The sequence below is a fragment of the Lissotriton vulgaris genome, chromosome 7 (genome assembly GCF_964263255.1).
Source record: "Lissotriton vulgaris chromosome 7, aLisVul1.2, whole genome shotgun sequence".
Classification (NCBI taxonomy): Eukaryota; Metazoa; Chordata; class Amphibia; order Caudata; family Salamandridae; genus Lissotriton; species Lissotriton vulgaris.
In genome coordinates, this window is record NC_141695.1 from 1758918288 (window position 1) to 1758941603 (window position 23316).

The 23316-nt window shown below is 47.2% G+C and overlaps 1 protein-coding gene across 2 annotated transcripts in view; it reads left to right on the forward strand.

The window, feature by feature from the left end:
* The first annotated feature begins 985 nt into the window (after nucleotides 1-985).
* Nucleotides 986-23316, forward strand: part of LOC147706602 (poliovirus receptor-like) — a 785245-nt gene continuing 762914 nt past the window's right edge. The window contains exons 1-2 of one of the 2 annotated variants that reach the window (XM_086933091.1): nucleotides 986-1373; nucleotides 16192-16385. In XM_086933091.1, coding sequence (XP_086789217.1) covers nucleotides 16220-16385 — 166 coding nt within the window. In that variant the 5' untranslated portion in view covers nucleotides 986-1373; nucleotides 16192-16219. The remainder of the gene's footprint in view (nucleotides 1374-16191; nucleotides 16386-23316) is intronic. The other variant, XM_086933089.1, reaches the window with a different exon arrangement.

Sequence of the window (23316 nt, forward strand, 5' to 3'; positions counted from 1 at the left end):
TCATAGCAGACAGTTTCAGGGCTCGGCTCGTGCACGGGCTCTAAAAGCCAAGTCAGATCTATGGCTCGGCTCTGGCTCGGCTCGTGCACAGGCGCTAAAAGCCAAGTCAGATCTCTGCCTCGGCTCTGGCTCGGCTCTGGCTCGGCTCGTGCGCAGGCGCCAAAAGCCAAGTCAGATCTATGGCTCGGCTCTGGCTCGGCTCTGGCTCGGCTCGTGCGCAGGCGCTAAAAGCCAAGTCAGATCTCTGCCTCGGCTCTGGCTCGGCTCGTGCGCAGGCGCTAAAAGCCAAGTCAGATCTATGGCTCGGCTCGAAGTGTTATCGTGTTGGCCCGCCTAGCCCTATTCCTGTCTGTTCTTTAGAGGTGATTTATGGCATGGGCTGTATACAAACTTGCTTTAAACGGCATTTTATGTGTGTATTCTTCTTGGCCTCACTGCAGCCTGTCTATATTTGGCTTTGTCGACCGAGTAATCCACAAAACCGTTCGCTTCCGGGAGGGGTGGAAAGGAGGAACCTGCCAGAAAATCAGTTTATAGGCAGATAGTTTTCATATGAGGAAAAAACGCAAAGTCCCAAAAGGAAATGAACCATCTGTTATTTACAGCGCGTAGAAACAGTAGAATGAGGCACTTTTTAAATATATATATATAACGAACTGTGCTTTAATGTTTTAATGCGGAAACCCAGCATTTGCCGAGGCCTGTGCTGGTACGCATTGCGTTTGCCAATGCTTGTTGTGGCTTACTTCCACCCGCCCTTCCGGTGCTCTTACTAGCCTGAGCCTCCCACGTGAAAAGAGGAAGATGGAGGGAGGCGGCAGGCCGCAGAAACCACTGGATTTCGTAACAAGAAGCACCAGGTTTGCCTCTTGTACCAGGAAGTCCCTGGTTCTTTATTCCCCTCTCCTGCAGCAGTGGCAGCCGGGGGCAGCCGTCAGGGCTCTGGGGTCCTTCACCCGAGACAGGTCATCCAAGCCTCGAAGCCTGAGAGTGAGAGGCACTCACCAGGGACACTTCAGAGCCCCGAGCAAGGGTGACACCATCTGAGGAGCTTCAGGAGGGACGCAGGCGCCCCAAGACACAAGGGACAGAGCTTCCATCAACCACAAGCGACAGGGCCACTCTCAGCCAGAAGAGACAGAGCAACTCCCAGCCACAGAGGACAGAGCTTATATCAACCACAAGCGACAGGGCCACTCCCAGCCAGAAGAGACAGAGCCCCTCCCAGCCAGAAGAGACAGAGCCACTCACAACCCGAAGGGACAGAGCCCCTCCCAGCCAGAAGAGACAGAGCCACTCCCAGCCAGGAGGGACAGAGACGCTCCCAGCCAGGAGGGACAGAGCCACTCCCAGCCAGAAGAGACAGAGACTTGGTAAGTGACAGAGACAGTCTCAACCTCAAATATATAATATGCTGACACATTACAGTTGAATTCTGACCTCACAATGCCAGAGCCAACAGCCAAGGTGAAACGCAGGACAACGGGCATAATTAAAGCTGCAGTTTAAACAGCAAAAAAAGATCATGACTTTTTCTTCTGCTCCCTTTTAATGGTTGTATGACATTACAACGGGGGCTTTTACCCTGCGTGCCATTACGATGGTGTTTTTACAACGCAAGTCGTCACAACGACTTGCGCTGTAAGCGCTGGATAGTGGAATAGTTTAATTTTCTATTCCAACTCCAGGCCACGTTACAGTAGGGAAGGTGTTGTAATAGAAAATTAAACTATTCCTTTTCCAACAGCGCCCTCCAGCGTAAGTCGTTGAAACGACTTGCGTTTGTAAAAGCAGCGTCGTAATGGCAGCGCGTGGTAGTGCCCGCGTTGTGATGGCTGCTCAACCTTTTAATAGATGAGTAGTGATAAGCAGGAAAAAGATTTCATGGCAGCATGTGAAACGGTAAAATCTCTCTGCGTGTTCTACACATTCTGAACTACAGTTTTTTAATATGACTTTTATTTCACTGGATCTAGTCTCTCCCTGCTACTTGTGTTAATTTCGAGCCAGAGCTTCTACTGTTATTCTTCATGTCCACAACCATCCTATCCCTTTCATACAGAAGAGCAGCACACCAAGGTTACAAAAGGTTTGTGGAAAGGTTAATGGTGTGACCATGTTTTATAAGTAGGGCTCCCGGTTTTATGGTATTCTTTTGACATTTCCGTCTGTATTTATCCATATTTATTTTTGGCGCAAGCAAGATAAGACTCTGGAGCTAGTATTTTTCGACGTTTATTTAAATACACAGTGCACAGGGTTGTTATAGGTTTAGCTATATTTATATGTATGCCAAATTAAGCGATACAATACTTTCATAAGCTGCTGCTGCTACAGCATTGGAAACACTTTGGGGCAGATTTACAAGCCCCTTGCGCCTCATTTATGCCGCGGCTGCGTCAAAGTGACGCAGCGGCGTCGCAAAAAATGCGCCATGGTGCAGGGTATTTACAACGTGATGCATCTGGGAGATGCGTCATGTTGTAAAGCCCTGCGCCAGATGGAGGCGTTCCTGCGCAGGGGGGGCGTTCCGGCGCAGGAACGCCTCCTAAAAGTGGCTGAGTGAAATCTACAAGATTTCACTCAGTCACTTGTGGGCCCATGCTGCGTCAAAACCCTGCGCCTGCCTGAAGCAAGCGTAAGGATTGATGCAGCATTAACAAGATAGAGCCCCCCAGAGCATTGCTGGAGCTGCGTCGCGCATGCAACGCAACTCCAGCAAATCACCGCCTTTACAGCACAGATGCATCACGCATCTGTGCCGTTTTTGCCCCATGGTGCGCCGCTTTGTAAAGGCGGCAGACCCATGGTGGCGGAGGCATGGCGCACAATAAGTGGCGCATCCCGGCTGATATGCAGGAATGCGCCAGTTATTGTAAATCTGCCCCTATGTCACTAGCCATGAATATTAGATGTAAACACATTTAGAATGTAGACCAGTGCACCAGTGCACTGTCAGTGACCTGGCCAAAGAGGGCATGAAAGAGCCGACAGCTTTCATGATAATGTAGATATATTGGGTGCCTCGTTGCTCTGATTGGCAGTTTCATGCTTCTCTCTGCTGCATGCTCGGTGGTGCAAGTTGCTGTCCACAGCTGAGCGAGCAAACAACCTCCTTTGAGGCAGGAGCTCGTATTTCTGGCCACCAACGAACTTTAAAGTGTCTTGCCAACACCTTTGCCCCATCTCCGCCTTTCGCCATGGTCCCCCATGGGGCTAGGGCAGTCTGAGAATACATCATCCGCCTGGTGTGGGAATAAAGTTGCACTCCTCAGATATGAAGGCCCAGCATTAGTCCTGCCGGGCTCTATTTCCCCGCGCTTCTGAAGCCTGAAATAATGAACAACACCCACATGAGCTGGATTTTTTAATCACTTTTTTTCAACTAATTCCTTTGCTAATGCAAAATAAATTTTCCAGACATTCTCTGCATTGAAGAGTATGGGCCTTAGACGTGTATCATTTGCCTTATTTTACTTTCAACTGCCTAGTAACATTCAACCTTTCACTGAATTTAGAAGCAAAGGGCCATATGTATCAAGACACCCATTTGCAATTCCCAAAAAGCAATTTTTAAGAAATCACTATTTGAGAATCGCAAATAGGGATGTATGTAATAAATCGCATTTTTATTGCGATTTCTTAAAATTCCTTAATTGCGATTAGCAAATTGTGAATCGCAATTAAGGAATACTTTCCCATTCATTTCTATGGACCAGGAGGCCCATAGGAATGAATGGGAAGTTATTCTCAATTTGCGATTCGTAATTTGCAAATCGCAAATTGAGAATAATTTCAAGGGTGCAGGGGTGTCCAAAGGACACCCTGTTGCACCCCTGAAATTAGCATGGGTGAACATGTGGCGCACATACATGCCCTAAGGGCATGTATGGGCTTCACATTGCACTTTGAAAAATGCAAAAAAGTGCATTTTTCAAGGAATTCGCAAATTACCACCAACTTGAAGTTGGTGGTCATTTGCGATTCTTTAAGGTCAATTTGCAGTTTGTATTTGCTTAATACATTGCATTCCTTAATTTCCACCCTAATTCTTTCATACATACTATTTCGCGATAATGAGTTCGCAAACGCCGAAATTCGCGTTTGCGAACCCATTTGGGCTTGACACATATGGCCCAAAGTTCTATTTGTTGAAGATGTTTTTGGTGCATTAGGGCGCTATATCACACAGTGTAACTGCGGTCACGGTGGGAAAAAACACGAATTAACTTCGAAAACAGATGTACCTCGCAGGAATGTTTACATACTGCTTTTGTTTTCTTGCTGTGTTTCTTCATGCCAATCAAGTCAGGGTCGAAAGTTTCATTTTATGGCCTGCAAGGTTCCGAATGTTAATCCGTTCGAATTTCCCCACCTGTGATTATGCTGCCGGTCTTTTAGCCCTTTTTGGGTCACATTCAAAAGATTTATTTTTGTTTCTCAAAGTGACTCAGTGACCATTTGGTTAATTACTCTTTAGTGCCACATGCTTCCAATAAGCAGTTTAAAAAAGAAAATAACTGAAGGCAGCCACAGGTAAGAGAAGAAAGGATTGAAAGAGTGTTGAAATGATAGAATCTAGCATCCTTTTTGGTCATGCCCTTGGGGCTAAGCTTAGTGCCAGGTTGCCTGGAAACTGCTGCCTGTGAAAGCAGAAGCCGAGCAACAGTAACTGCTGAGCCGGAATCCTGAAGGAGTCAGGGCAAAAGCACAAATCAAGTCAGAGCAGGTCAGGGCAGATCAAGGCAGCCTCCCCAATGACCACTCGCGGTGACTATCTGCCTGCTAGGTTTGCACTCTCCTGCTACTGATGAACTATGGAGCCCCCAGCGCCCCTAGCAAAGCTCTGTGAGTTGCACTGCAGGGATCTCTACCCTCCAAGCAAGGCTCTGGGGGTAGCACTGCCCTCCCCGGCTCCGCATGGCTGCGGCAACTGCAGCTATGGTGATGGAGCGCTTGCAGATGAGTGGAGTCCCGAGCACTAACCCAGGCGCTGCTGTCAACTCTCTGGCTACATATAATGAGCAAAAACCACCCAGTGAACAAAAACAAGCCCAAGGTGAACAACACTCAAAGCGACACAAGAAATTCCTAACAACAACAGATAACGAGGTCCCCCCTCGGAGGTCCTCAAAAGTCGCAGCTGGAACTGCCCATGCGGGCGGGCACAAGCACAGTGCAGGGTGAAGCAGGAAGCAGGCACTAGTCCTCGCTAGTGGTACTGCAAATGGATTGGTCCAGCTGAAAAGTATGGAAGACCAAGTTAAAAAATTTCCCTGCTCAAAAATGATCATATCTGAGTTGAAAATCTCCCTGCGCGGTTCAAAGCTGAAATTGTAGCAGCCACCGAAGAACCACAGGTCAGATACTGGAAGCAGGTCAGGCTCACTAACGCTCTCGAGCTTTTCAATTTTTGATCAAAAAATATTCCAAGACCCTGCTCAGAAAGAGACATTATTGAAGTTGCAGAGATCTACAGACAGGAAACAGGTATAATTTAATCCAGTCCTTCAGGGCTCCTCTCAGGTCACAGACAGGAGGTCCGATCCTCTTCTGTTTATCAGCAGCCTTGAAGTTTTCTGAAGGGGTGCCTCGGTGTGCCACATTTATGCCTAGCACTAGATAGTGCGTAGGGATGTCTCCTGGTCACTCCCTAATCAATGGTGTAAAAGTTCCCAGGGGCAACCCTACCCACTTTTCAGTGGTTCCAGTTGCCTAAGTGCAAACAGGCCAAAAATGTGATGTGTCAGAGAAAATTCAAGATAGTGAAAGACTTTGGCCACACTAAACCTGCACTCTGAGTGTAATCATGCTAATCCTAAGTGTCTTCATGCTACTTCATAAAATTCAGTTGTAACCACAACAAACTAGGGACAGAGAGGTCCAGAAGGACAAAGGCAGAGTCCTACAGCACCAAGACAGACAATACTACACAGATTGTCCTGGTGTCCTGTTTTCCCTCTTTCAAATACACTAAAGTGTTACATGTGGCTCAAGCAGATTGGTCAGGCAGGATTTGCCACTGTGATATTAACGCACATGGGGAAACTTATTTTGTAGTTTCTGAGAGGAATTTGACCACTCACTCACATTTCATTCAAGGCTGAGGACATGCTGGGAGTTGGCAGAGACTAATTCTATTTGGCCTTCAGGCATCTCAGGTAGGTAAAAGGGTAACTTTCTAACAGTTAATTTTCCTTAATATTTATTAAATTCCAGCATCACCGTTGACTTGGAATTTAATGTCTATTAAAAATCCTGGTTTCATTATGTTTGTAGCTGGTGCCATCCCAGAGTTAGCAGTATTAGTTTTTTTTCTGCACTCTAATTTCTCCACAGAGGACAGCTGGGCCTGTCACAGCGGAAATAGTATAGTGGGGCCTTGCTATGTAGAGCACAGTAATTTTCTAGCTGTCCTACTTTTAAATGACCCTGCCTTGTGGACTATAAGACCTACACGTGGTGACTTACCACTATTTGAAAGGGAGTTCTTACCTGACAAAAAGTATTATTTTGACCAATTTGACCATCTTTAAAGGGGGAGCATAGGTACTATCCTACAAACTTCGCTGTCTGGCAAGAGACCTTTTCATTACACAAGAAACACAAACAACACAACATCCACAAACATACAGATTCACAAAAGTGAATTTGGGGAAACATTTTCAGACACAGGCTGCTGTGGTTCAGCGACATTTATGTATGGCGTTTGGTGGATGTGAACAGCCTACAAAAGTAGTCCACACACACATTGGTTTTAATTCCCTTATTTTTTTAGTTAAAAATATGTTTTTACCCGAAATTATTCATCCCCTACTGTGGAAATTCACAAAATTGATGTACATACGCGGCGTTCATTTGTCTTTTCCCATTCCCCTCCCTGTACACACCACGAATGTCGTGAGACGTTGACCACATCACTCCGCCAGTAAAGGCCCATGCCCGCATGTACCTGACAGCCATTTTAGGCACCATGGCCTCTTTGCCCGCTCATTGAAATCCCCGGCTTCCCTCCTGCGCGCATTTGAACACACCCCCCCCCCACTCTCAAATGACCCTCTCCCTCCGCGCACCCTGGCTGCCCCCTCCCTCACATGCACAGGTCCGCATGACCCTGTCCTTGGGAGTCACGGCCGCGCCTGACCAACACCTCCTTTCCTTTCATGAATAACCCCTCTGTTGGTAAACCCTCCCTCCGCGATTGACTGTCCACACAGGTCCGAAGCCATCGCCTAAGCCGAGAGATACTGTTTACTGCCCCTTATTGTATGGAGTCACTCCTCTTCAAAGGACCCACTATTGATCCTGGCCTCCCCACCCCCAGGGGTACGATCAGGCGCACACATTCTAAGAATCGGCGGAACACTCAGCTGCGTGATTGCCCCCTCCTCTTATCAGCAGGTTAAGGGCCTCTATTGTGGATATATGTGGGGTGGGATTGACACGAGGATTACGGGGATGTCTTTTCCTTGTTTCACAATGTCGTTATTGTAATAAAGGAATGTTTTGTAAGGTATAAAAGGCGATGTCTCAGAGAACTTGTTAGAGCACCTCCCGAAAGACACTGTGTTTCGTGTCCGAAATGACAGGCTCTCCTCATGAGTAATAAATCCTGTTCTTGTGATTCCTGCTTCCAGCGCCCGTCTCTTTATTTGGTAACTATTCAGAATGGGAACTAAGAGGCGTCTTGCGCCAGCCGCCCGGGCATCGATAGTAATATGGGCTCACTTTTCCACAATTGGCGTCCCAACGCGGGGCCCATCAGCGACATAAGGTCCGGTAAGAGAGGTCCAGACGATGGGGTGAACATCTAAACGATCGGAGTATACCTGCCTTGAGAGGACCCTCGTCCGGCTGCTGATTGAATGAACTTCACCGATTCCGAACGGACCTCTCTCAAGTGACCCATTGTCCTGACTGGGATCCCACAGGACTGCTGCGGTAAAAACACGGAGTAAGAGAACGATCGGGCGCTGGAAAGAGGAAGGTGAAGAACTGTCCACACGGTCCGGTCCGGGTAAGGTCGCGTAAATGCGACACATTGTGAAATGATTGTTTGATTTGGATAATACTAGTATTACTCTTTTGTTGATTCCTCTGGAGATTCACCGTCTGCAAACGGAGAAACAACAGGCTCTCCCTTTGCAAGCAGTGAAGGATAGGTAACGCAGACTTTTGTCCCCGTTGTAATCCGTCGTGCCTATCTTCCTCCCCCACTGTTTCCCGAACTGTTGTTCGTGGATTATTGTCTGGAGATTCTCTGTCTGCAAACAGGGAAGAACAAGGTCTCTCTTTGCAGGTAGCGAAAAGGTAGGTAACGCAAACCTTTAACACGTCGTACCTACTTATTCTCCCCACTGATTGTTTGATTGACCGAACATTGATTGTTCGATATTGGTTCTTTTGAGGTATTCACCGCCTGCAAACAACGGAGAATAGAAATATTCTGTCTAGTCTTTGCCCGCCGTGATAAGATAGGTAGTGCAGACTTTTGTCCCCGTTGTAATCCGTCATGCCTATCTTCTCCCCACTGATTGGTAGCCTGTTTAGCCCGGACCGCTTATTAGAGATGAACCATCCAGCTCCACTGGAGGGCACACCTGATAAGGACATGTTCATTAAGTGTGGACTAGTCGCTATAGCTTATAATAGGTTATGGCATAAAAATACAAGAAAAAGAGTCGAGCGAAATCAGTAGGCCACTGATGAATTATCAACTTCGCTAAAAATAAAATAAGAAACGTTAGAAATAATCCGCAATAAGAAACATAAAAATGGCGAGGGAAGACAAGCTTGACACCAAGGCAGACACAAGGTAGATTAGGCTTCACCGCCCCCTCGCTATCCAAAGCATGTCTGTCCCACCGCCCGCCACGCCCAAATAACGGTAACATGAAATAGATACAAATCAGCAGATACCTACCCCCATTCCGGAAGCTCCCGAAGTGCAACAGGTCCACGGTCACGCCCATCCGGAAGGCGAAGCCTCAGCGCGTGTAGAGCAGGGCTCGGCTGGCCGCCATCGGAAGGGGAGACTGTGGGGCGGACGGCCCGAAGGTTGTTATGGTCTCCCCATTCCCTTCTTTCCTTCTGCCCTGCGGGCCACGGGGGGGATGTCTTGCCTCAGCCACCGACCCCCCCCCCTCTATCGCCAGCTCCGGCCGTCAGAAAAACCGGAGCCAAAGCAGGTAACTCCACAGCGATTACTCTGGATAGTTGCAGATAGTCCCTTCAGCGGCAACCCTTGAGAGTTGCAGGTAGTCCCGCCACAAAAGGGGGGGATGTCTTGCTGCCTCCGACCCCCCCCCATCTTCATTGCCTGGCACGGCCATACCAAAGCGCGGGAGCCGAAGAACGGCGCGGGGTCGCTGGAAGGGGGAGGCGGCGCGAACGAGCCTCCCCCACCTCCCTCCAGGTGGAGGCTTCCAGCGACACCCCAACGCTCCTGCTTGAAGAGGGTCCATATCAAAAAGCGGGTTTTCTTGCCCGGGACGGGCACACGCCCTGTGCTCCTCAACCTTGAAGATTCTAAAAGAGCCGGGGGGGCCGACCTCTCCACGAAGCGCCCCCCGCCCCCGTCCTCCGATGGAGCCATGAGACGTCGGCGCACTCCTGCCGGCGCCAGCCTCAGTTTGGAAATGACTAAAATCCTTCAAAGATACAGATTTGTTCAGTTCCGGTGGAACACCAGAATGACCCGGTAGGAAAGATTGTTGCCTCCCTCCCCACTTTTGACTGATGGTCCATATTGCTAGTCTGTTACCCCATTACGAAAAACTTTTTTGAACTGCCAAAAGAGGTTCTGGTCCAACCACGAGTCAGTGGAGGCATTCTGACTATACTGGGACCTGCCTGACCTCGCCCAAAATGGCGCCGATACAAAATGATGCAGTTTTTGGACAATGAAAGTAGATAAGATGGATATTGATTATGTGCTTGGAAAAGAAAGCAATATAAGATGGATATTGATTATGTGTTGGGACAGTGAACTGATTTAGGGTGGGTACTAATTATGTTTGGAAGCAATGAATTGGTATAAAATAGGCACTGATTGAGCATTTGGACAATGAATTGATATACGTTAGGTATTAAGTAAATAGTTGGACAATGAGATGATATTATTGAAAGCTTGAATTCTTGACACACATTATACTCGCCCCGTAAGAAAGTTCAATACGATTTTATTGCACTGCTGCACTTTATGAAATGAATGGCCACCGACTTCGTTCCTCTTATGCACAGTTCCAGTCTGCTCCGCAGCCGGCCCACTGGGTTGTAGGCCCGTATTTGTGCGCCAACATTTTTAATTAAAGGTATTTTGAAAAAGAAAGTATAATTGTAGCAATTGCATTAATGAGTTTCGAATGTGTTACTACTGTCTCCAATATAAGCGAAAAATAAGCAGCTTTTATTAAGGTTGAAGGGTAAAAAGGCCCAATACTTAAGCAGTTACATTATATGCCACAGATAGCAGGAAAAAGGTTTAGATGCCCTTAAGCGATACCGAAGAAATGCCACCTGACCACCACCTTTGCACATGACCTAAAAGGCCACGATCAAGTGATTCGTGTAGATACTCAGACCATCGATGATTGTCTACCCAACATTACTGGACCCTCTGGGCTTAAACGCCGAGATGGTAGAGAATGAACCCCGTGGAGATAGGTCGAGTATGAGGTAGGTAAAAACATTTTTTTTTTCAGATTTATGCGCGTTGATGTGTTTTGAATGCAACCCCCACCCCCTTCTTCTCCTCCCTTCTGCAGGTCACGTCGGAACATCGGTTGAAGTATGGAGGAGGGATGATCGAACGACCGACGAAAAGGGAAGGAGGGGATCTGAGCATAGTACTTATGCTAACGAGTTTTGAAAGACGTAGACTTAGATATGACTGTTCCTCCTTAGAACGTAGCGACTGGGAGGATGGACTGACATAGAAACTTGACGGGTTAGTACTGTATGACGGAATTTGACTCGAATCAGCACGCCAGATAGTGCAACTATGACGTTTAACTAGATAGGGAAAGGACAAGGAAAAGTCCCGGGGTAAGGGTTACCTAGGCACCACCCGTCTGGGAAAGTAGGAATGTTGTTGATGTTCAAAATGTACCACCTCCTTCTCGCACTCTTATAGATATAGCCAAGCTGTCCGACTGTTCTCCCGATCAATACCCTCCGTTGCCTCAGCCTGGAGAACTTCTCACCAAAGGAAGAAACTCAAAAGTGGTTTAAGATCCAACCATGGGCAATAGCCCGACCAGGTTAATTTCTGACCGGCGGGCCGAGGTGTAAGTATTAGCAATCGAGAACGCTCGAAAAAAAAAAAAATGGCAAGCGAGGGGAAAAAGGAGGAAAAGGTAAAAAGAGCTCAGCCCGTAGATAAATAGGATATTAAAGATACGCAGCATGCAAAAAGAGATCTTTTTGGCCAATAACTGTTCTATGTTTTGTCGTGAATCTCTTTCTATGTAATACATGTACTGTCTTCCTTCGTCTGAGTTTGTGTGTATGTACTGTATGGGTTTATGCCTCCCCTCTGTTCGCGTCTCTTTGTTACCTGACCCCTGCTGTTCTGTGTTGTGAGCGCACTAAATGACCTATTTCCGTACACGTCTCTCTTTCTCTCTCTCTCTCCCCCTCTCTATCTCTCTCTCTCTCTCTCTCTACATGTCATAGTGTACCGAATGGCTCGTTTAGATTGCGGACGACTCTCACTCTCTACAAGAGTCCCCCTGTTCCATCTTCCTTTTTGTATGGTAGTATTGTGCCCCGTCGGCACCAGTCTAATTGGATACTTATTGAACGCGAAGGTGTTCAGCAAAATTGACAAAGACTAAATTGATTGTAACTCGCCATATTACTACCTCTCCTTTCTGCAAAATGAATGAACTTGAATTGGCCAAGAAAGAGAGGACAGGTAAGACGACTGATATCCCCTAATCTGGCCTTTTATAGGGGAACTATATGTCAATGGCACCCTATTTTTCAGTTCGTTAGAGACAAGCGCCAATGTCCAGATGGACCCCCAATGCCCAGATTGCCCCACCCCTTTGCACTCAAGCACGAATGCCTGAAGCGTCCCCGCCCCACTTGATTGACCCCAGCTGCTGTCCCCGATGCATAACTGATGATCATGAGTGACTGTCACCCCTCGAGAAAAACCTGTTTAACACTGTCTTTCGATGATTGCACCCCCGCTCTGTTTGAAAGAGTTAGCCAGCTCTAAAGGGAAATGTAAGACTGTTAAGGCTCGGGTTAGAAGGACGAGTCTCCCCTGAATGTTGCCAATTTTGGAGTTTTTGATGAAATACGCAAGTGATAGGAGTCTGACCTCTGTCCATATGTGTCATGAATGAACGCCGATTAGACTTGGTGCGAACACAGTAGAAATACCCACATACTTACTTCATGGTAATAGACTTCTGACTATGACCAATGAGCATAACCCCCAGGTGCTAGGATTGCGAGTGGAATTCAAATGTAAAAATCTCTTCTCCTGCCAGTTCTCTAAAACTTGTTTTTACCCATTCAAAGATATACGATCACCGGAGGAGAAGGGTCGGACGTGACGCACAGCCTGGCTGCAGATCATGAGACACATGCGACCTCGACCAAAGGTGGAGCCGCAGCGCAACAAGATACTGGATGAGGCAGCACTCTCAGACGCGGTAAACAAAAGGATGAAGGGCTGTCCTGAAGCTCTCTGTCCGCCAACCCACGTGTGCCTGAAGCCTCCGTCCCCCTTTTCAAGCCCGATTGATGGGCCTGCTTGCTTGTTATCCTTTGCTCCCTTGGTCCCTTTGGTGTGTCCCAGGAAATCTGACTCCACTCTGCTCTCTCTCCCATCGACTATTGAACCACACACCCTCTTTTCCACGTGACTTTTTGCCAAAAGGAAGAACAGCATTTAGGTGGAAATGGGGTTATGCCACGGAAATATAGGTGCCGAGCATAAGGCGCCACTAAAAGGATTGGTTAGGGAACAGGACTGTGGTCTAAACAGCAGAGGACAGACCGCACCTTGCAACGCGAAAGGTTAAATCCGAGCTGGACCTATAGCTCCGCCGCCGGTGCTCAACAGCGCCAACGAAAGGACATGGACTAGAGCCTACCAGTGATGGCTCACTGCTAAAAAGACACTGTGACGAAGAGATCTTATGTATTGGACTGAATTCCTACTACTTGGTCAAAAATGTTCATTGGTCACATTTTTTGAGAAAGTCAGAAGCATTTATGCTATGTAGTACATTTGGACTTTAGGAACCCAACAAATGCAATTTCCTATGTGCTGCATTCTGCCAATCGCATCGACTGTTCATGGTTATATGCAATATGTTAGTATTGACAAATGCTATTTCATCAACCACACATGTTTATATGTACGCCCATCAATTAGGAAATGAACTTTGTTATGTAAAAAGCGGCGACTGTGGAAATTCACAAAATTGATGTACATAAGCGGCGTTCATTTGTCTTTTCCCATTCCCCTCCCTGTACACACCACGAATGTCGTGAGACGTTGACCACATCACTCCGCCAGTAAAGGCCCATGCCCGCATGTACCTGACAGCCATTTTAGGCACCATGGCCTCTTTGCCCGCTCATTGAAATCCCCGGCTTCCCTCCTGCGCGCATTTGAACACACCCCCCCCCACTCTCAAATGACCCTCTCCCTCCGCGCACCCTGGCTGCCCCCTCCCTCACATGCACAGGTCCGCATGACCCTGTCCTTGGGAGTCACGGCCGCGCCTGACCAACACCTCCTTTCCTTTCATGAATAACCCCTCTGTTGGTAAACCCTCCCTCCGCGATTGACTGTCCACACAGGTCCGAAGCCATCGCCTAAGCCGGGAGATACTGTTTACTGCCCCTTATTGTATGGAGTCACTCCTCTTCAAAGGACCCACTATTGATCCTGGCCTCCCCACCCCCAGGGGTACGATCAGGCGCACACATTCTAAGAATCGGCGGAACACTCAGCTGCGTGATTGCCCCCTCCTCTTATCAGCAGGTTAAGGGCCTCTATTGTGGATATATGTGGGGTGGGATTGACACGAGGATTACGGGGATGTCTTTTCCTTGTTTCACAATGTCGTTATTGTAATAAAGGAATGTTTTGTAAGGTATAAAAGGCGATGTCTCAGAGAACTTGTTAGAGCACCTCCCGAAAGACACTGTGTTTCGTGTCCGAAATGACAGGCTCTCCTCATGAGTAATAAATCCTGTTCTTGTGATTCCTGCTTCCAGTGCCCGTCTCTTTATTTGGTAACTATTTAGAATGGGAACTAAGAGGCGTCTTGCGCCAGCCGCCCGGGCATCGATAGTAATATGGGCTCACTTTTCCACACTACAATTATCTCCCTTCTCCCCACCACCATGTTCAACTGTTACTCCCTGGTGTGCCTATAACCATACCTGTTCTGCACGCTGGGGTATTTCTATGTCCTAACAGCTTTAAGCGCTAGGGAGCCACTTGCTTCCTTTTTTGGTGATATTTACAAAGAAGTGGCGGAGGGAAGCCTTAGCTGCCATGGCTTAACGCCTCACTCCGCCACTTCAGAAACACAAGGCTGCACCATATTTACAAGAATATGGTGCAGCCCTGCGTTTCCCCCTGCACTAGTGCTTAGCTTAGCAGTGTAGCGCCACCATAGCGCAAGGGTGTCTGCATGCAGGGGAAGATTGTTTATGTGCAGGAAGGTCCCCCTTGCTGCACATAAACAATCTTAAAATGCCATTTTGTCACCTCTATATGAGCTGCTTAATGCAGCAGACATGGAAGATCCAAAATGTAATTTTTAAAAGATTGTTTATGTGCAGGAAGTGTCCAGTTCCTGAACATAAACAATCCGAGGCACTTTGCTTTTTCCACGTGTGCTGCACAAGGCATCAAACAAGGAAAAGGCAAAAACGAGGAGAAATACAGCATTTCTCCCCATTTCACTAAGTTAAGATCAGGTTTTCCCTGGTCTCAATTATGGCGCTGCCTCCTATTTACGCTGCTCTTGTAAATAGGGGGCAGCGTCACACTCAATGGGTGTTGCGGAGGTACCCCCAAAGCAACACCCACTGCCCTCCCCTTTCACGGTAAGCACAGCGTGAAAGAGGGCCTTATTTACAAGGCAGTGACGTTTCCATGGCGATAGGTGTATTCTAAATATACCCCCTACTTTCTTTATTTTACTGTTTTTTAAAGGCTATCGGTCTTTTTGAAACAATACAATAAAAAATAGACCAGATAGCCACCAGTGAGTCACGCTTGCATTGTGCACATGTGATCACACAGTGGCTATTTTGTAACAGCAAAACAAGTCTAATATCGCTTCCATGTGCTCACATGCATGCACACGATGCATGTGTCGTGAGGCACTGAAAACCTTTTGCCTTTGCCCATGATTGTTAGCAATGTAATATTGAATATTTTAGTGTTCCTGTTAACATGTAAGATATCCTAGAGGTGCGCATGGATGCTGTCATGGTAGGTGAGTTGTCCACTGAGTGTAATGTTTTATGTGGCGCTGCAACCAGGGCGACTGACGCTAGAATCTGTGGATCGCAGTTCGATCCCCGGCTCCAGTGGCAGGATAGCCCAGCACCATGTGACTCTGGGCAATAGCTTGCTTAATCTTCCCGACAGTCCCCAGCGCCTAGAGACCCTTACAGTTGATTGTTCGCGCTTTACAAATGCGGAATATTATGTTTTATTCTATTCCTTCTCATGCCGTTAGATGGAGGCTTTGGATCTTGATTTAAATTGTATTCCATTCAGCAGCACCTCAGGGTTAGTTGTGTCCCATCTCAGCTACATGCTTTGTGCAAATGGACCATTTGCACCTCTCCTCTCATGTGGTGCTCACCACATAAACAAGTAGACGCAAAGAAGGTGCTGAACGTACAGTGCCATGGCTGACTAGAGGGCAGAAGTCAAAATGTGTTTAATTCTAAGTTAATTCACCCCAGTATGCAGTGGTTAATCTGTGGGAAGAGTGGGATAACAGGGCAGCAGTTGAAGCAGCAGTGCTGAAAATTACAAAGATATGAATCACCTCAGTTGTACCTGGAATGATTTTGAATGTTGCCTCTCAGTTCTGTGTCCCTTGGACCTCTGCATCAACAGTGAACTCCTCTGTGAGTTGCAATATCCCTATAGTGTGTCATTTTGTCTAATCCAACTATATTTTGCATTTCCAGAAACCCAGAGGGATACTATTCACCTTGCATGTTCTCCACATGGCTCTGCTTTGAGTGCACCACTGCATCCTCACTCAAAGAAGAGAGTTTTGCATCAAAGAAGGACAGTGACTTTGAATCAGAGATGTTGGGCATCTTCCCATCCAAGGTTTCTCCTAGGCGTAAACAAAGCCTCTGCGGATGGATCCTCATAGGTAAGAGAAACTGGAACTGATGCAGATTAGCAAGATCTGCAAGGAATGTAAGAGATAGTTTATGTGACTGTACCACCCTGGGGCTACCAGCTGTACCAGTAATACATCACTCCAGTGCTGCCAGGTGAACCTGTAGCTATCTTACATCGTTGGGTGTAATGGATTATTAAGCAATAGTTCACATTAATATTTGTAAACATGCAAGTGTTGAGGAATTAGATGCTATAAATACATTCTAATCTGTTGACAGCATCAGGGCGCTGCTATTTTTCCTGTTATTTCAGTGTCTAGAATTTTCAATTGAATGGATGGATGATTGATAAACATTGACCTAAACTAAGTAGAGCATGGGGTGTAATTATCGAAGACTGGAAAGAAAATGCATATTTTGGTAAGATATTTGTTTCCATACATTGAGTCTAGCTATCAAGTTATGATTAAGTTTTTCATGTGTTAATGCATCTAACTTCTCACTTTCCAATGTAATGGAAAAAAATGTTCAGAAATGTTTTTAAATTTGAAGGAGTTCGACCAATAACATTTAAAGGTATTTTAGTAGTTCTTTCTTGCCATTTATACCTCATTGTTAGATCTCGGGGTCTCTAGTTGGCAATGGTATGCACCTTTGTCAGGGAAAGAGGATTACACTACTGGATAACCCCTGCTTACCCCCTTGGTAGCTTGGCACGAGCAGACAGGCTTATCTCAGAGGCAGTGTGTTAAGCATTTGTGAACACATACAGTAATACAGTGAAAACACTACAAACTGATACCACACAAGGATGTATAAAAATAAATATTCTTTATATAGAAGTATCACAAGATCATAAACGACAAAAATCCTCAATACTGCAATCAGATTCAATACTTCACGATGGTAGAAGTACTTAAAAATAGGCTCTTCAATTCAAATAGTCTCTAGCAACAGATAACCCCAACTGGAGTTATCACCACAACTAAGCAAAAGTGTTCCCATGGTACGGCACCGACTACGAGGTGCGCAGCGTCGGGCCCGGAGTCAAAACTAGACCCCCACAGAACAGTACCTGCAGAAAGTAAACAAAGGCCGTTCATGGCATCGGGGAGATGCAATGTCGTTGGTGCATTGTAGAGTCAGTTCTTTGCTTCGATGGAAAGCAATGCGTCAGTGTCCTGGATGCGTGTGCAGCCAGGCGAGGCTTCAGTCCTGACCGGAGATGATGTGACGTTGTGGCAGCGCTGACACTAAGGTTCCTTACGATGTCGCTAGGTCGATGGATTCTTAGTCACCTTTGTCGATGATCGGCTCCGTACAGATGTTGGTCTCAGAGTCATTACGGCTCAGCAGCAGGCATCGGTCTGCGCTTCAAGTCGGAGCAGCGCTCACGATTTCGATGAGGATGGCAGGGACGTTCACTGACTCTTGGAGTTGCAGATATCTTCTGTAGCGACTGAAACAGCAGGTTCCAGAAGCAGCAAACACACAAAACCTCTCTGTTCTAGGTGCGTGGTGTAGTGGTCAAACCCATAATTTTTGGGTAAGAAACCTCACCTCACCTGGCTACTGCTCAGTACGTGAGGCTCCACTCTCTCCGTTGGCACCCAGAGCTTCACTGAGCCGTAGTCCCGGGGAATGCTAGACACTCTGTAGGCCATGATAGCAGAAACATGTAGAACAACCCTTTAACTAGTTGCAAAGATCCCAGATGATGAAGCATGTCACCTTGGTGAGTGATGGGACTCCATCCTATATTTAGGGCTTCCCTGTTTGAGACTTCGTACATTTGACTTATGTTTAAGACACCTTAGGGCTCCAAGTAACCAATCAGGCCCACAGTTAATTCAGTTTGTTTTGTGGTTCCCTAGGGAAAGTATCTGTGCTGGTCTTGAAAATTTCCTGCGGACCCTCCTATCGCCTGTTTTGTATTTTTCCTCCCTGAACCAGGACACAAGCACCCAGGACCAGTTTTGTCCTTGTTATGAGCTCATCAGCCTGGGATAGTTTTGGTTCAAGTGACAGTGTGCACGGCACCCACATCTCAGCATTCCTTCCCACTTGGGGTGATACACTAAAGTGAACAAAAAGTGATGGATGGATTGCTTGAGCCACTGGTAATCACTCGGGCCACATCCAAGTCCGTTGTTACTTTGAATTTTGAGGTAGCATGGTGTGCAAAATAAAGATGGACTGTAATGGGGCCCAAGTCAGCAGCTATTCAAGCTAAGCCCCTTTTTTGTCAGGCTATCTGTGTGCAATTTCCAGGCTGTGCATCACAGTAGTTTCAAATGCAAGTGCACACATATTTACATGTACCTGCCCAGTGCCCCTCAACCTAGCTGCACCACAGTGGCCTTATCTTAAAAGGCAGACACCGGTAGGTAACTTGCTCATTTCAATTATTGTGTACAAGAATCAGATAGTAAGACTCACCTAGAGTAAAGGTGCAAAACTTCCTGGTCGACTAAATTGGTGGAATCCATTTGCAACATACACAGCTGTCAGCTGAAACTAGGGGAATAACTAACCATTGCTCATGGGTACTCTTGCCTAGTCATTGGTGACTAGTGGCAATGGGTTCTGACCATTTGCTGGTTTTCTGCCACCATAGAGTTCTTACGTTGGCCTTCCTACAAAAAGATAACCCACCTAAATCAGCAATAAGAACACCTTCCTCCACAGAGAACCTAGACTGCACTAATAACAGTCCTGGTTCTATGTCTGATGCATCCCCAGGACTTTAGCAGCCTACATGTTCTGAGTAGTTCTAGGCCAACCCTTGACCTGAGTCATGAAATACTGCTCTTACCGCACTCTTCCTGGCAAGAGTCAGAACCTCTACTCGGAAGCCCTCACTAAAAAATGTCCCCTGTGTCACCTGCTGTTCTCCTTAAAGAGAATACACAGCCCAGTCCAATAACCTTACTAATCCAGGTCACTACACCCTAAAGATGAAGACACAGGTCCTTCACTGGACCTCTGACCCTCACCCACAGCAGTTGCACTAAGGTCAATAGTTGCCACCATCCTTGCAGAATACTTGTGCCTTCTAAGGAACCAACAGCCCACTCAACACTGTGTACTTCCCTAACAGAGTCTCTCACCTCTGCGTTGTCCAAGCCACAGAACCACCACAGGAACCCTTGCCAACCTGCCCTTTGGGAGAACAGGGCTCATGTTCCCCAATCGTGCTCTCACAAGCTCCACGGTGTCAACTGGAAGTTCCAGTGGGCACTGTATAGGCCATGCCTCACCCATGCCCAACTTTGGGCCACTTCCCAGCCTCTAAGCAGTCAAGCTGGAAACCAACAACGGACCATGAAGATCCCCCAGTGGAATTTGAAATGTAACCCTGAAAGCACACATTGCCTTCTTCCACTTCACTCAGCTGAGTGGCCACCCTTACCTGTTGTGTCCATGCCTGGCAAACCAGGACTTCTGAGGAGCCTTAGGGCCAAGCCCTATGACTAGTACACCTAAAGTGCACCAGGCAGAAGTCTGCTAAAACGGAGCCTTTGCATTCTGCCCTTCTGACAGCTCTGAGTAGCAGTCCCAACAATAAGTGTGTAGCACCAACCTATACTCATGCAAAAGGTCCCTTTACTCAGAATGGCACCACCCGGTCACTGTGGGCACAGCTGCCATCTGTACCATCACGCCAATGGCTGTATTCACCAGCCAAACCAATGTCTGGCCAGCTAGGACTTCAAGTGGCCTCAGTGAAGCACATCAAGACTAGTCTACCTAAAATGCATGAGGCAGGAGTCTGCAAAGGAAGACCCTTTGTAGCTCGTCCATCTGACAGCTTGGAGCGACAATCTCTAACAGACATGCTTCCCTCCCTCCAGATTGATGCTCAGAGTCTGCTCTAACACTCTGCACAGACTGCCCACCGTGCTAGGTCTTGGTGGGCACCTCCACACCCTCTGTCTACAGGGCTTCTGTGCCCTGTCCTGGGGTCTGGTCTCACAGGATCTACCTGATTGGACACCAGGCTGGGCATTGACACAGCCACCACTTCAAGTTCTGGGTAAACACTGTCTCTAGTTTGACATCCTTCACCGTACTTGGGGAGTCGCCAGCGCTACCTTGACAATTTAGGATCCATCACTAACCCATCTGGGGGATATAGTGAGTCTTCCACCTCTCTCATGTCTCCTCAGGTGAATCCAGAGGCCAACATAGAGAAACTAGAGCACTCACTACCCACCCAACATCTCCTTAAGGCTGTGGTTCCCAAACTGTGCTCCGCGGCGCCCCGGTGCGCCGTAATGAGGTGCCAGGGGCGCCGCGCACACTAGGGTTACTGTAATTTTGACCATCACAGGGAGCAGCACTGCTCCCCTGTGAGAGGCCTCACCCCTGCTGCTGGAGGCGCCTCGCACTCCTCCAGGAGCACGAGCAGCCCCTCCCGCCCATTGTCATTCAGTATGCCGCTGATTGCCATTACTGAATGACAATGGGGCAGTCTGGTGGTGTGACACCATGTGGCGGCCTCCTCCTGCCTCAGAATACAGAAGGGCAATCTGTACGATAAACGCTGCAACGTTAGAAAACACTTCATTCAAAGAAGCCTGTAAAATAAGTTTAAAAGAACACTGTCCTGTCATTTTAGAACTGAAGTATTTTCAATATTGTATTCAACAAAGCCATGGTTGCTCCTTTTTTTTTTTAAGGAACTAGCAACCATTGACAAAGCCAATAGTCCTGGCTTGTTGGGGTGTAATGATACTTGCTGTATTATATATCTGGATGCAATGACAGAGACAACATAATACCAGTGAGGCAGAACACTATGCTAAGCACATATTTTTAGCCTAGGTGTTTTAAGCTGCGGTCTTAATTACGTCAAACACCCCCTTTGAAGAGACCCCCCCAGTTTTTTTACACCGCTTTAAGCCCTGGAAACAACACCATGTTACAGTAACCTCACATCCTGGCACTGTGCATCATGCATGACTTCTGCGTTTTCAGTCTGCCTATGTGCAGGGGCATAGTGAACTCTCCACCACCCGACCCCTTGCTTTAGTTCATTCTTGATGGGACTCTTCTGCCTGCCACTCTGCAAACAAAGGCTCAGCTCATAATGTGAAAAGGTGGGTGAGTAAATAAGTGAAGGAATGTCTGAATGGCTGGATGGATTACTGAAAGGATGAATGCATGAATGAAAAGGGGAATGGATAGATAATGAAAGAAAGGATGGACGGATGAGTGAATTAATGGTAGTATGGATGAGAGAAAATGTAAATAGATGGATGTATGGGTGGAAGGGCAGATCTATGGGTGGAAGGGTAGATGGATGGGTAAAAGTGTGGATGGGTGTGTGAAAGGATGGATGGATGAGTGAAAGGGCAGCTGATGGGCGAGTGAATTGGTGGATGGGTGTGTAAAAGGATGGATGGGTGGATGAATGAAAGGGTAGATGATGGGCAAGTGAATGAGTGGATGGATGAATTGATAAGTGAAATGGTGAATGGATGGATGAGTGAAAGGGTGGATGTAAGGATTGATGAGTTAGTGAAAGGGGGTAGATGGACAAAAGGATGGGTAGATAAGTGAAAGGGTGGATGGATGAGACAACGGATGGCTGGATGAGTGAACGGATGGTTGGATGAGTGAAAGAATGGATGAGTAATAGGATCAATGGATGGATTCATGAATGGATGAGTAAATGGGTGGGTAGATGAATGGACAAGTGAAAGGGGGATGGAGAGAGAAAGGGAGGATGAATGACTGAAAGGGTGAATGGGTGGAAGGATAAATTACTGGGTGAATGGATGAGTAAGTGCATGGGTGGATGGATGAGTAAGTGAATGGATGGCTGGGTGGAAGAGTGGATCCATGGATGATTGTACAGATGGATGGGGTGAAAGGGTGGGTAGATGAATAATGGATGGATGAGTGAAAGGGTGGATGGAGGGATGGATGAGTGAAATGATGGACGGAAGGATATATGGTGGATAGGTGTGCAAATGGTTGAATATGTTTGGATATAGATGGGCACACAGATGGAAGGACAGACCTTTTTAGTGTAAAAATAAGGCTGGGGATACTGATTACGACAGACCAAACTCAATGTTCCATTTTCTCAGAGCGGGTCTCAGTACCAAAAGGTACTGAAAGCAGCAGCTGGCATAAATAAGGGTTTGGGACCAGGTACTCTGTTGGGGAAAAAAACTATGGATTGGGATGCAGCCAGTGGATGAGATTATTAATTCAAGCATTCCAACCAATATAATACCTTCATTGCGTCCCAAATACTTTAAGGAAGATAACAGGAGGTACACACCACCCACCCACCGGTAAAAAAATGGTGGGGAGCCACGGCCAACTGCCGATTAGGTCAGGGGAGCCACAGGTCAAAAAAGTTTGGGAACCACTGCCTTAAGGGCTACTAATACGCCTCTTTCCTCAGGAACAATTCCCTTACTCAGCCGCTCACCACTATGGGCCAACTGTGGCCATCCTTGGGCAGCTCCCCCTCTCCAACAGATAACCTTTAGAGACAATGGGAACCAAAAATCCTTCTTGCACCACCCTCCACCATTGGAGAATTTGTCAGGGACCACCCTACCCTCATGGTGGGAAGTCCTAGGTGTTGCCACTATCGCCTGGATACTCTCCTGTCACTGCAGAGGAACCTGCAACCTACAATTTCACATGTAAGGAAAAGGTGTTCTTTCTTAGTAAATCTGGGTGGAAGACAGGCAGAGTGTTTACACAAATGGGAAGAGAGTCGTGTAGTTCCTAAGAATCCCCCAGGACCTGGCATTTTGGATGACCTAAACTGAGGGCTTGATGTACCAACTGCTTCCGAAACCCCTATGGGATATGTCAGCCGTTAAACCAGCTAGCTCTACAGTGCCACTACCAACCCCCTGTATTCTACAGTGGTGTAGGTAGTCTCCGGCAACCATTGAACATGACAACCCCGATTCTTCAGGGATTGTGGTA